Raw genomic sequence first — 15,017 nt, 5'->3', positions numbered from 1 at the left:
ATGCTCATTCAGGAACAGGTTATTTAACTTCCATGTATTTGTGTGGTTTTGAAGGTTCCTTCTAGAGTTGATTTCCAGTTTTATTCTACTGCAGTCTGACAGAGTGCTTGATATAATTTCAATTTTCTTAAATTTATTGAGGCTCATTTTATGGCCTATCATATGGTCTATCTTGGAGAAAGTTCCATGTGCTGTTGAATAGAATGTGTATTCTGCAGTTGTTGGATGAAATGTTCTGTTTGTATCTGTTATGTTCATCTATTCCAAGGTACAGTTTAAATCCAGTTAAATCCATTGTTTCTTTGTTGACTTTCTGTCTTGAAGACCTGTCTGATGCTGTCAGTGGAGTACTGAAGTCCTCCACTATTATTGTGTTGCTGTCTATCTCACTTCTTAGGTCTATTAGTAATTGTTTTATAAATGTGGGAGCTCTAGTATTAGATGCATTGTGATATTTTCCTGTTGGACAAGGCCTTTTACCATTATACAATGTTCCTCTTTGTCTCTTTCAACCACTGTTGCTTTAAAGTTTTTTTTGTGTGATACAAGAATAGCTACTCCTGCTTGCTTTTGGTGTCCATTTGCATAAAATGCCTTTTCCACCCCTTTAAGTTTATGTGAGTCCTTATTTGTTAGGTGTGTCTCCTGAAGGCAGCAGATAGTTAGTTTGTGAGTTCTCATCCATTCTGCGATTCTGTACCTTTTTTAAGTGGAGCATTTAGGCCATTTACATCCAATGCTAGCATTGAAATGCGAGGTACCATTGCATTCATCATGCTCTTTGTTGACTGTCTACTTTTTATTGTTTTGATTTTTAACTTATATTTTTGTTTTATAGGTCCTGTGTGATTTATGTTTTAAAGATATTTTGTTTTGATATGTTTCCAGGATTTGTTTCAAGATTTAGAGCTCCTTTTAGCTGTTCTTGTACTGGTGGCTTGGTAACGGTGAATTCTCTCAGCATTTGTTTATCTGAAAATGAGTGTATCTTTCCTTCATTTATGATGCTTAGTTTTGCCAGATACAAAATTATTGGCTTATAATTGTTTTGTTTGAGGAGGCTGAAGATAGGACCCTCCAATCCTTTCTAGCTTGCAGGCTTTCTGCTGAGAAATCTGCTGTCACAGCTCTTAAGATTCTTTCCTTCGTCTTAACTTTGGATAACCTGATAGCAATGTGCCTAAGTGAAAATCTTTTTGCAATGAATTCCCCAGGTGTTCTTTGTGCTTCTTGTATTTGTATATCTAGGTCTCTAGCAAGGCCAAGGAAGTTTTCGTCAATTATTCCCCCAAATACGTTTTCCAAGCTTTTAGGACTGTCTTCTTCCTCAGGAACACCGATTATTCTTAGGTTTGGTTGTTTAACATAATCCCATACTTCTTGGAGGCTTTGTTCGTATTTTCATATTCTTTTTTCTTTGTCTCTGTTGGATTGTGTTAATTCAAAGACCTTGTCTTCAAGTTCTGAATTTCTTTCTTCTACTTGTTCAATTCTATGGCTGAGACTTTCCAGAGCATTTCGCATTTCTAAAAGCATGTCCAAAGTTTACTGAATTTTTGATTGTTTTTTTTTTTCTTTTAGCTATTTCCTTGAATATTTCTCCCTTCACTACTTGTACCATTTCTTTTTGGATTTCCTTGCACTGGACTTCACCTTTCTCTGGTTCCTCCCTGATTAGCTTAATAACTAACCTCTTAAATTCTTTTTCAGGTAAATCAGGGCTTTCTTGGTTTGGATCCACTGCTGGTGAACTAGTGTGATTTTGGGGGGCGCTGAAGAGCCTCGTTTTGTTATATTACCAGGGTTGGTTTTCTGGTTCCTTCTCATTTGGGTAGGCTCTGTCAGAGGTAAAGTCAAGGGCTGAAGGTTGTTGTTCAGATTCTTTTGTCCCACGAGGTGTTCTCTTGATGTAGTACTCTCCCCGTTTTCCTGTGGATGTGGCTTCCTGTCAGCCGAACTGCAGTGATTGTTGTCGCTCTTCTGGGTCTAGCCACCCAGTAAGTCTACTCAGCTCCAGGCTGGTACTGGGGGTTTCTGCACAGTCTTGTGATGTGAACTGTCTGTGGGTCTCTCCATCATGGATACCAGCACCTATTCCGGTGGAGTGGCAGAGGGTGCAATGGACTCCATGAGGGTTCTTAGCTTTGGTGGTTTAATGCTCTATTTTTATGCTGGTTGGCCTTCTGCAAGGAGGTGGTGCTTTCCAGAAAGCATCAGCTATATGGAAAGGGACCAGGAGTGGGTGGGGCCCTGGAACTCCCAAGATTATATGTCCTTTGTCTTTTGCTACCAGGGTGGGTAGGGAAGGACCATCAGGTGGGGGCAGGGCTAGCTGTGTCAGAGCTCAGACTACCCTTAGGTCATCTTGCTGCAGCTAATATGGGGAATGGGAATGAGATTCCTAGGTCACTGGAGTTGTGTACCTAGGAGGATTATAGCTGCCTCTGCTGAGTCATGCAGGTTGTCAGGGAAGTTGGGGAAAGCCACCAGTCACAGGCCTCATCCAGCTCCCATGAAAACTGAAGGGCTGGTCTCACCCCCACTGCCCCCCACCCCCCAACAGCCCCTAGTCTGTTTCCAGGCCCAGGGCGAGTTGGGCTTGAAAACTTGCCCGAGGCTTTCCACCTCTCAGAATATTTGGGGTGTCTCTCGGGTCCTGCAGGAGGGTCTGTGGGTCCTCTTAGGATTGCTGGTTTGTTCTTGCAGTTGATCTGGAGCTAAAATTCACAATCTGGTCAACCTTCTAAGGCCTTTAACACAGATTACCATAATGTCCAGAAGGGCTGTTTCATTTTCTGACTCATGAGATTTCCCACTTAAGGGTACTCTTGCCAGCACTTTAAAAACAACACACAGACCTATCTAAAGGTTAAAAAAAAGTTTAAATTTATATTTCGTTAATTATCAGTGAGAATTCATATGTTCATTTATTTATTTGTTAGCAATTTGCATTTCATTTCTTGGAAATGGTCCATTCCTTTTTTTCCCCACTTATTTATGTAGAAGGGGAAAGTATGTCTCCTTGATAAAATATCTTTTAAAATGAAGGACATAAGCCCTCTGTCATATATAACACAAATAGTGTTTTTCAGTTTCTATTTTGCCTTTAATATTATTCATATTATTTTAAATATTAATTTTAAATACAAATTTTTACAAATTTATGAATTTTAAGAATTTATGAATTTTAAATTTTATGAATTAAAAAAATAAATTCAGCTTTTATTTTTCCTATATAATTTCTTTCCTTGCCTTCATCAGATTAACAGATTAATTCCCAAAGTAAACATAAGATATAATTTCATCTGTATTTACTTTAAAAAATTTTTTTGATGGAGTCTTGCTCTGTTGCCCAGGCCAGAGTGCAGTGATGTCGTCTCAGCTCACTGCAGCCTCGACCTCCTGGGCTTAAGCAGTCCTCCCTGCCTCAACCCCCAAGTAGCTGGGACTACAGGTGTGTGCCACCACACCTAACTTCAACAGTTTTTAAGTAGTAGATGAAGTTTCACTATGTTGGCCAGGCTGGTCTAGAACTCCTGACCTCGAGTGATCCACCAACCTCAGTCTCCAAAAGTGCTGGGATTACAGGCGTGACTCACTGCACCTGACTCATCTGTATTTACTTCTAATACTTTTATAGCTACACACACACACACACACACACTATATGTATATAATATATGTTATATATCTATATGCACCCTAGTAATCCATCTGAGTTTAAGTTTGCTATATGGTATGAGGTATTGAGTCAACTATTTTCTCTAAATATTCAAATGATTATCACAGCATCATTTATTGTTCAATCCACACTTTCCCTATTGATTTGAAATGTGACCTTTACCATGTATAAATTCTTAAATTTATGTAAATATGTTTTGGGGCTTTGCATTTTATACCATTTGTGAACTAATTTTGTGTGCAGCTTAATTATTCTTGCCTCAGAACACACTTTAAAATGTGATATATATTTCCATATTTCTTTTTAAAAAGTACTTTTAAAAATATTGACTATTCTGTATTTGTTTTTCTTTCCAGTTGTACTATACAATTATTTTCAGTTAAAAAATATGCTGGCGTCTGATTAGATAGAAACATATCATATTATTTGATGAAAACTGAAAAAAATGTATACTTCATTCCCTTCCAGAAACATGGTGTTTCATTTCACATGTCAGTGAAGTTCTATAGTTTTCTTCATATAGATTCTGCACTGCTCTTATTAAAAATATTCCAAGTCATTATATATTTTTGGTTGCTATTGTGAATGAGATTTTTCTTATTTTTGTTTCCTGACAATTCCATTCCTTTTCAGTATACATCTTTCTGAAATACATATTTCCTTTTTTTTTTTGCAGGATAGTGCCACATCCTATAGGAGAAATAAAGCTCAATATAAATCTTGCACTTAGGGACTTTACATGCCATGCTAATGTGGAAAGAAAAGCTTGTACATGTACCTCCAATTTTTTCTGATATTTTTCACATTCCAATTGACACTGTGTAAGATTTCTTGCCGTTTCCTCTTGTAGAAGTTGAACACGCTCACTTTCAAAAGATTTTAATTTACTTTGATGGAGAAATTCTGTTACTTTGCTTTCTGTACTAAGTTGTAGTTCTCTGTACCTGAAAGAAGCAGAATGGTTATGGCACTCTAAAGAAAGCAGTCTCAATGATTTATATACTCATAAACCTTACTTCTACATTTTCTACTCCCCTATATTTGTGCAGTTAATAATTTATATTTATTCAGCAAAGCTTTTATAAAGAATTTAGGTAGGTGTATGTATGAAAATATGTAATTCCAGTGAACATATCAATTAACTTTTACCATTCTACCCTCATTTTCATTCCTTCTACCCCAAAATAATTATTTCCTATTATTTTGTAAATGGCAAGAACAAATTTCAGTTACATTGCTTAGAATGATTTAATTTCTATACTTTTCATAGGCCTTCTTAAATCTATGGCATTGTTTCCCAGCTTGCTATTTCATCCTAAATCTAAATAATGTCAGATGGAGAAGAAAGCAACGAAATATGCACATTAAACTACAAATTCTTGAAACATTTGCAAAATAAACTTAGTAAATATACATATATTTTGATATTACAAGAAAAAAAATGTACAAACTGTGAAGATAAATATAGGCCTACAAGTAGGCTATTACAACTCAGATAAGGAACATTCTCCTCATTCCATAGGTATAACTAATAAAAAAAACATTTCCACTTAACATATAAATCACCACACACTATAAATTTGAAAATGCTTAAGGTTGATTGTGTTCTAACAGAAAAGTAAAATACAGATACACTATATCTTTTCAGGGAGCTATTATGAACCCAGTATAATGCTAGGTATGTTATTAAAATTCATTTATTCAAATATTTATTGAGCTAGTCAGTATGCTAGGTAATGTGTATATATTGGTAGATAAAATATTGCTTTTAAAAATAACTTACAGTTTTCTGGGGAGAACAGGCAAATAAACATAAAAATTCAATGGAGTATAGTAAGTGCTTCAATAGGGTAATCTCTAGGATCAATGGGAACATATATGAAGGAGACCTAACTTGGTTTGTGTAGAGGGTGTGTGTGTGTGTGTGTGTGTGTGTATGTAAGGTAGGAGGAGGTAAGGGGTGGGAAGCATTCTAGGGAGAAGAAATGTGAGTTACGTGCAGGGCAGTGAAGCAGAGAGCATAGTCACTTCACAGTGATAGTCTTTCTGCTATTACATAATATTCATAACTGACATTTCTGAGGTAAGATAAACTTTAAAATGCTTTTTAAAGGCTATTTCACTCCTGTCAGTGAGTCAAAATACCATTCAAAATATAATCAGAGAAGATAGGCATTAGATACACACCATGGGCTACTTCAACTCTCAGATGGGTGTGAGTTCCATACAATGCACATTTCACATTAATATACAGTAAAGCTTTAAAGTGAATGTCAGTTTTTGTGATTAACTTTTTTGGAAAATCCTGGTATTAATTATATAAAACTTTTTACAATTTTATTAAAAAATATCTTTTTATATAGAAAAACAAACACTGATAAATTATTTACTGAGACATAATTCATATATCATAAAATTCACCCTTTTAACATACACAATTCTGTGGTTTTTAGCTTATTTACAAAGTTGCACACCATTATCTAATTAAAAACATTTTATTTACCCTAAAAAATCCCCATGTTCATTAGTCACTCCCTATTCTCCTCCTCATCCAGGCCTGGCAACCACTGATCTACTTTTTGTCTCTAAAAGTTTGCTTACTCTGAACATTTCATATAAATGGATTCATATAATATGTGGCCTTCTGGTGTTTTCAAGGTTCATTCACGTTGTAGCATGAATCAACATTTCATTCCTTTTTATAACTGAATAACATTGAATTGTATAACTGTATCACATTTTGCTTATCCATCATCAGTTGATGTACATTTGGGTTGTTTCTGATTTTGGGCTACGATGAATAATGTTACCATGAACATTTATGTACAAGTTTTTGTGTAAACATGAATTCATTTCTCTTGGTTATATACCTAGGAACAGAATTGCTATGTCATATGTCACTCTATTTTTAACTTTTTGAGAAACTGCCCAACTTTTTTCCAACATGGTTGCACCATTTTACATTCCTGTCAGCAATAACAAGGGTGCCAATTTCTCCACATTCTCAACAACACTGATCTTTGTCTGCCTTTTGATTATGCATCCTAGAGTGTGTGAAGTGGTAAAAAAAATACCTTTTACTAAAAAAATTTATTAATTCAACATTTTATGACATAAAAATGTCCCTGTACTCTTTGAGGCAAGTTGTTTTATAAATATAGATGTATTAAATGTGTGAAATCAATACCTTCTTTGTATGTGAGACTAGGACATACATAGACCATATTATGAAATAAATTCTGGAAAAGTAATTTAGAATGTGATTATCTTTAAATCATTTTAAGATAATTTATCCTAAAAAGATTAAACTGCAAATTTTGCCTTTTTATGGATTCAGGATGTTGTTGCTTCGGATATCAATGCCAACTCCAAATAGGTAATTAAAGACTTAGCTTTTAGCATCACCGGTTTCTATTCATTACATGGCACCTGAAAGTTACTTTTAGCACTAATATTATTTCCTTATATTGAAAAGTTAAACAGTAAACAGTATTTAGACAATTAGAATATAGAAAATTTAACAGAAGTTAAACAAAAAACCATCTAGGTGGTAACAAGAATTATCTCCTAAAAATTTGAATATAGTAAGTTTCATAAATTGAAGTTTCGTAAAATGAAATGGTAATTCTAACGGACCAGTCTATTCCCATGTTGTTTACGTAAGTGAAAGGATCTGCCTCATATTATTAAGTCTGTGTAATTATTTTGTTAAACTGAACTCTGAAAACGTTGAACAAACATAGCTACAAAAGTAGCTCCAACAGTGAGGAATGATGATGCCCAGGAGCTAGTTTCAGGTAACTCCCACTTAACTTGTTTTGCTAATATAACCCATCACATTTTACTTTGTTGACTCAGACTTCTCATCTCATACTCTCAATGTGAACATCTTATTTGAGGTAAGTCAGTATTATTCATACATTAACAACTTCATGTTTGATATTCTAATTTATTAGCATTGTAACCTTAAGAGGTCATATTTTCCACACAGAATCTCCACCTATTCTCACAACCATCTCATCCCCAGGCCCAAAATTTGGCTTCATTTGTCTTTATGCTACATTTCTAACTGGGTTTTTAGTTTTCATAAGACCCAACCATATATCACATACTACTTTAAAAAAACAGTAAGGGCTAGAACTAATGGTTTGCTCTGAAGGAATATTCACTGCAACAGCACTTCTGGGGTTGGAAGTACAGGGAGAAAAAGTGTTAAAAGGTAAAAATCAGCTATTACACAGTGAGTTACAAAGAAAGTAATTAAACTCTCAGTAGCAGGACATGTTCTGTGACGCTGAGAAATAACCACAGGACAGACATCAATGTGACACTGGAGTCTCACAAATAGGAAAATGTATTTGTTAATAAAAATACTAGATAAAACATCAGATAACAGGTTTTCATCACAAAATTTACATTGGCAGTCTTTACATGTAGACCCTACAGGGGAAGTTTTACCTGTTAGACTTGATGTATTGAGCCACGCATGTATATGGTTTATTCCCAACTCTTATTAACAAAGTCAATATTGAGTAGAAGTAATACAGTGAAAGACCCATATTTAACCCATTTTAACTGCTTATTTAAGCTCACTTTTTTTATTTCAATGAGAAACAACTGACTTTCGAATTCTGTACACAAAATGTTCATGGCTTGTACTACATTAAAAATTCTGAACCCAGTTATCAAATCTTGTTCGGTAAACAGGCATTCTAAGGCAGAATACCTAAAAAGTAGTAAAACTCAGTGGTGAGGTTCATGTAATGACCAGGGCCAGAATATGGTACTTGCATTAAGAAATTTAACAAACGGTCCAGGTTGGAAGTAAGACAGTGCAGTAGTTGAGGCAAAGCATTTATCTGTATGTGGCAGGACAACTGTGTACAGATAAAGAGTATGGGAAGTAAGACCCTGCCCCAAGGCAGACTGGCAAAAGAAGTTAAGCAAAGTCACAAGATTTCCAGTACCAGTAAAGGTTCATGGAAAGATTTTTAGTATTCAGTTATTAGGCAAATTAATAACAAAGCGCTGAAAGATACTTTCAACTTTATGTTGAAATATGGAGAGATGGGTCAATAAAGAGAGAATATTGTAGCTTAGAAGAACACACAGAAGTAGGTAGTCAGAGATAGACTGATAAGTTTTTTGTGTGAGCAGGAAAATTTAGTTTTAAATTCCACAAGTAAGTGGGGCAGAGATTGATAAACTTTCTACACTTGAAAGAACTGTGAAACAAAGATGGGCCTGAATCTCCAGATAGATTCAGTCTTTGGTAGATTCAGTTGTAAGAAATTGGAGTTGACAAGGACAGAAGCTGATGTGTCTAGTCAACTGAGAATTCAGTCTTGCTCATAAGGATAAGCTGTTTATATTTTCATAAATTTTCTTCTCTGTACAAGTAAATATTTTCAAATTTATTTTCAATTCTATAAATAATTTATCAAATCCACTGTGAGGCTAAAAACTCCAAACATTACAAATAAAGATTACAGACTTCTTCTTCTTCTTTTTTTTCTTTTTTGTAGAGACAGGGTCTCACTATGTTGCCTAGGCTGGTCTCGAAATCCTGGGCTCAAGCCATCCTCCCATCTCAGCCTCCCAAAGTGCTGGGATTACAGGTGTGGGTCACTGCACCTGACCCAGACCTCTATCACTACTCTCAATTCCATTTCTCCTTTGAGAGATAATCACTGTTATTAGTTTTCTGTGTATCTAAGAGGTTTTTCTTTAAAACATGCATGCATATCACATATCAATTGATGTATCAGTATTTTTTTTTAAACAAATAGCATATCACACATATTCTTCTCTGTAACTTCCTTTTTTCATGTAGACTGTCCTGGGATCTGTTTTTTCCATGTCTATACCTCATTTTTTTTCATTTGCTGTATAACAGAGCACAATGTGGACATAACCATTTAATTAATTCCAAATAATTTAATTCTAAACCGATTAACATTTAGATTATTTCAAAATGCTTCAAAGCATCATATACAGAGCTTCAAAGATCATCCTAAGAATTGCCTCCCATGCACAAGTAAATGTTTAAGAAAGATACCATGAAGTGAAATTCTGTCAAAAGATTTTAAATTTTGATACTGCCATTTTTCTTCCCAAATGGCTACATCAATTTAAAATGAAACTCTAAGTGTATGAAATATGATTTCTGCATATCCTCATCAATATTTGATATTATGCTCTATAAATGTTTGCTATGCATATTACATATGAATTATGCTTTCATGTAGAATTTGCTATCCTTCCCTCAATATTATAACTTAAAAATCTTCTTATATTATTAAACCTCCTTCAAAAATAAGATTTTCAATTGGCCTCATGATTTTCCATTCTCAACAATTCTTTCATTGTTAAATAGTTAACCTCTCCGCAACTTCTCACCCATTGTTCACAACAAACAGTATACTCAGTTTATTCACCCACCAAGTGCAATGGGCTTTACTCTGAATGGCTGAATTTCCAAAAACAAAACTCATCTTTGAAGGAAGAAGACTGTTAAAATGAAAAGTTATTCCAAGAACTGTGCTGTAAAATAAGTGAACTGAGCAATACCAACACAGTTGGAAAAAGCATACGGGCTTCTACCGTATTGACCTTGGTGGAGGGTATTCTCATTTGTGTCCATATATTCTGATGTGCTTCTTTTAAAAATAAAAACTTGACTCATTACATACATATTTAGATACGAATCATGGATATATCTAAAATCACACAAGGACACTGAGTTATATAAAAAGAAAGGAAGTGTACATCCTAAAGAAATAATAAATAATATACCATATAGGTAAAGGTATCTGGGAAAAGAGAGGTGAGAGGAGAAAATTAGTTGTTTTCACATTACATGATTCAACTTAAAATTAATTTTACTGAAGGCAACTCAAAAATTTTTTTATATGAGAAATTTAAAAAATAAAAAAATTAAGTACTTTCCATTTAAATAATTTTGGCTTAGATATATCTTTTACTTCTCACAACAAAGTGTTATTAGCTAGACAGAGATGAGGTATTACCACATCAGTGTCTAGTATAGGGTATAGGTCTTTGGTTATTTTTTATATCCTGAAAACATTTGAAAGATGTCAGCATACAAAAATAAGCACACCTACCTTATTATACCCGATCTATAACTTCTAATTGACTTTAAGAAAACCAGAAGTATCCAAGTTTTATGTATTTCAAAAACTATAAAACTACATTCACACACATATATATATATATCATAACTTACAGAGAATATATCTGAAATTACTTTCATGTTATTAAAATACAAAATGTTATCTTACAGATTTTACTTTTGCGCATTACTGCTACTTACTGTTCTACCAACTGTTTTCTTTTGCTTTTTAGTTATCTGTATATTTAAAAATTTTTAAATATATACCTAGATACTGAATCAAAATTATTTTTGATGAAAATTAGGGGAGCAATTACATTAATTTAAAAATGTACATATAAAATTATAGAGCCCAAAGATGTCCAGTAAGTTGAAAAAAAAAATGAAAAACTATAGAGTAACACAGTTATCTGTACAGTTCTCTACACAGGTGTTTCCCTTCCAACTGTGAAATTTTCCAAATTGAAAAGGAAGAAGGTAGGGAAAACTAATAAAGTCAACATTAATGCTGCAACAATGATGCATAAAGAACATGAGAAAGGAATTTAAAAGGAGTTTGGGTATTTCTCCAAACGTTTCTGCCATTTAGATGATTTCTTCAACCAGTTCACTTCTCAGCTGCAATACTACATCTGTCATTTTTGGCTTAGAAGCTAATTCTTAAATGAATGTGAGAGGTCTTTTTTTGCTGAGTTAAAAACGCTGAGTATGTTTGACAACTGTACCATGGATTTATAAGAATTTCAAGCATGTATTTGGAGTAATTCAATGCATCCATCATATCACGATCAAATAAAATATGTGCCATTAATAAACAACATGTAGTAATATCTGGTCATCTTATAAAGGCAAAAAAATAGGTACTACAGGTATGTGAAGAGTACTTAACTGAAACAAATGTAAGGAAAGGAATGTTGTCATAAAATAAAAGCATGTATGAGATAAAATTAGAGTAAAACATTTTATAACAGTGTTTGATTGGGTCTGTTTTCCCTTTTGTGTCAACATGACAACAAACACTTAAAATTCAGCTTGAATTATCCTCTGAACCAAGAGTATTTATTATATTAGTGCTTCATAGCACTCAAAACTCTATTTCACGCTGCTTTTAATGTATATCTCAGTGTTAGTCTACATTAAAGAAAAAAAAATCAGAACATATAAACTGAATCTTAAAAAGTCATTAGAAAAAGCACTTTTGGAGTGATGCTTTTATGAAGAATAGCGTAAAGTATTAATAGTAGCAGGATGGAGGCTAATCATGCTTTTGTCCTATTTTTCAGTAATATATAGCTCAAGAAAAGAAATTTACTATGGTTAACATACATATTGTAAAAGGTAAAAAGGGATGTAAAAGTCATTTATTTAGATCAACTTCCTAATAACAGGCAAGCCCTATAAATGCTAATTTATCCAAATTAATGTTCTGAAATGGGTTAAGGAATACTCCAAAAAACTCCTGAATACAGCAACCAGAGTCATGGGTCTTTAAGCCTAGGTGGTCTTGTAGTAAAGCTGGATCATTAGCAACATTTTTTTCTTTTCTAAGGATGAGGATGACCCCTGAGGTTGACTTTATCTAGCCTAACCGGGAGGACCATCAGAATTACTTGTGGAACTTCAAAGAACTCTAGATGCCATGGTTCTGCCTGAGACCTTCTGAATCAAAATCCTTGGGGGAAAACTTGAGCATGTTGAGTTCTGGATGATAATGTGAGCTAACACAAGTAAAATGTTCACAACAACACATTGTACAATTAAAATATAAGTTACTTGAGTGCAGGAATCTTGTCTAATCCATATTTGGATTCCTAAGATTTCGTCTATATTCTGGCATATTATAAGCTCTTAATGAGATAATGGTATATCCAGAATATTACTAACTCTTAATGCTTACTGAGTGAATGAATGGAGTCATAGTAACCATGAGGTTTTTAGGTGTTATAAAATTAGAATGCTAAATAGGTTCAAGCCAGGATAGAAAACATTAAAATATTAAATACCAATTTGATGAGGGGCAGTCTCTTACTGAAGTATGAAAAAAACAGTGAACTAAGATTATTGTTTCCAGGTTTAGGTGTCAGTAAAAGATGAAAACAAATTACAGAGAGTGAAGAAAAGATAAACCAAAATGATTATAGGTTAGGTGTGACCAAACTACAAAAAAGTAAATTAAACTTTCAAAAAATATACAGTTTGGATAATGGCTAAGGTGGTAGAAGGAGACATGACAACATTCTAAAAACACTTACAAAAAAGAAATGCAAAAAAGGGAGCAAAAGTATTGTGATATGACAGGCTCTATATGAGTTCTGTAACAAGTTAAAATTATTACAAATTTTATATACAATTTTAGGAATCTATGTGCGACTCACTAGCCTACCTACAAGAATGTAATAAAGTCTATCATAAGGGCATATAAAACAGAAGTAAAGAAGAAAAATGTAACATAGTAAGAACTAAATCACTATTTCCCCACCTCTTATTTCTGTCTAATTAGACTTAATGGACTAAATAATTACTTATTAGTATTTCTGTTAAATTCTATCTTGGGATGTTCAAAGAAATAGAGAGTAAACATAATCTAATGTTAGGTACTCAGTAAACATATTATGTTATAATTATATTTTTATTTTCTACAACTGTTTATAAAATGAGAAAGTTTAAAAGTTTCAGAAAAAGTCTACACACTTTGGTATCTATTTAACCATCTCTAACATTTCAGGATAAAAAAGAAATAATAAAGAGCCTAATATAATCAAAGCAACTCAGTAAGCATTAATTTAATTAAACAAACTCCAATTTTTAACATCTGACATTATTATTCCGAAGAAATGTCTTCTCTCAAACATTTTCCTGGGCCTTGCTTTTCTCCCTACACTTCTCTCATGTCCTCCCCCGCAGAAAGTGTTGCTTTTCCTCTCTAGGTTGGCTGAAATTTGGTGCTTTTATTATTGCTCTGTCCCTTATTCCTCTTCTCTCGCTTTCTATTGTAACCATGACTAAGTGTGTTGTGAGAGGCTTGTGATATTAACAAAAAGCCAATGATGAACTTTAAAGGCGTTTACTATACTAAGAGGAAACTTGAATTGGCATGATGCCTATCAGGATGTATACAGACCAATACAAAAGGAAAGGAGTCTAACATTTGAGCGCTTTTATTTACTGTCATATACAGGTATAAATAGTTTTTTTCATTTAATCATCTCCAAAGCACTAACACAGAATTTAGGATTATTCTTTTCAAAAAATCTTTAATTTTTATAGGTACATAGTAGGTATATGGGATATTTTGATACAGGCATACAATGTGTAATAATTCCATCAGGGTAAATGAGGTATCCATTACTTCAAGGATTTATCCTTTGTGTTACAAACAATCTAATATACTCTTTTAGTTATTTTATGCATGTATGTATGTAAGTATGTATGTAGGTACGTATGTGTATTTTTAGTAGAGATGGGGTTTTGCAATGTTGGCCAGGCTGACCTCAAGTGATCCTCCCGCCTCAGCCTCCCAAAATGCTTGGATTACAGATGTGATCCACCACACCTGGTCTACTTATTTTAAAATGTACAATTAGGCCAGGCGCGGTGGCTCATGCTTGTAGTCCCAGAAGTTTTGGAGGCTGAGGTGGGCGACAGGAGTTTGAGACCAGCCTGGCCAAAATGGTGAAAGCCTTTCTCTACTAAGAATAGAAAAAATTAGCTGGTGTGGTGGCACATGCCTGTAATCCCAGCTACTCAGGAGGCTGAGGCAGGACAATCACTTGAACCTGGGAGGCGGCGGTTTGCAGCGGGCCAAGATCACGCCACTATACTCCAGCCAGGGCTAGAGCTACCATAAGATCCAGCAATCACTGATCCAGTATAAAGCCAGAGAGAGACTGTCTAAAAAAAAATGTACAATTAAATTGTTGCTGACTGTAGTCACCATGTTGTGCTTCCAAATACATCTTATTCCACCTTCCTATTATTTTTGTACCCATTACCCATCCGCTGTTCTCCCAACCACCCTTCCGGTAACCGTCTCTGGTTACCATCATTCTACTCTCTAACTCTGTGAGTTCAGCTGTTTTAATTTTTAGCTCCCACAAACAAGTGAGAACATGCAAAGTTTTTCTTATTGTGCCTGGCTTATTTTACTTAACATAATGACCTCCAGTTCCATTCATGTTGTTGCAAATGACAGAATTTCATCCT

General features: G+C 34.2%; 1 protein-coding gene across 5 annotated transcripts in view; it reads right to left on the bottom strand.

Annotated features, from left to right (window-relative positions):
- PIBF1 (progesterone immunomodulatory binding factor 1) overlaps nt 1–15,017 on the bottom strand; it is a 244,453-nt gene that overhangs the window by 117,674 nt on the left and 111,762 nt on the right. For all 5 annotated transcript variants that reach the window (XM_007960565.3, XM_073014386.1, XM_073014384.1 and 2 more), the window contains exon 11: nt 4,461–4,626. In XM_007960565.3, the coding sequence (XP_007958756.3) occupies nt 4,461–4,626 (166 nt within the window). The remainder of the gene's footprint in view (nt 1–4,460; nt 4,627–15,017) is intronic.

Source organism: Chlorocebus sabaeus, chromosome 3 (genome assembly GCF_047675955.1).
Source record: "Chlorocebus sabaeus isolate Y175 chromosome 3, mChlSab1.0.hap1, whole genome shotgun sequence".
Lineage (NCBI taxonomy): Eukaryota > Metazoa > Chordata > Mammalia > Primates > Cercopithecidae > Chlorocebus > Chlorocebus sabaeus.
The sequence above is the reverse complement of the archived record's forward strand: the minus strand, read 5'-3'. Positions and strand labels throughout refer to the sequence as shown.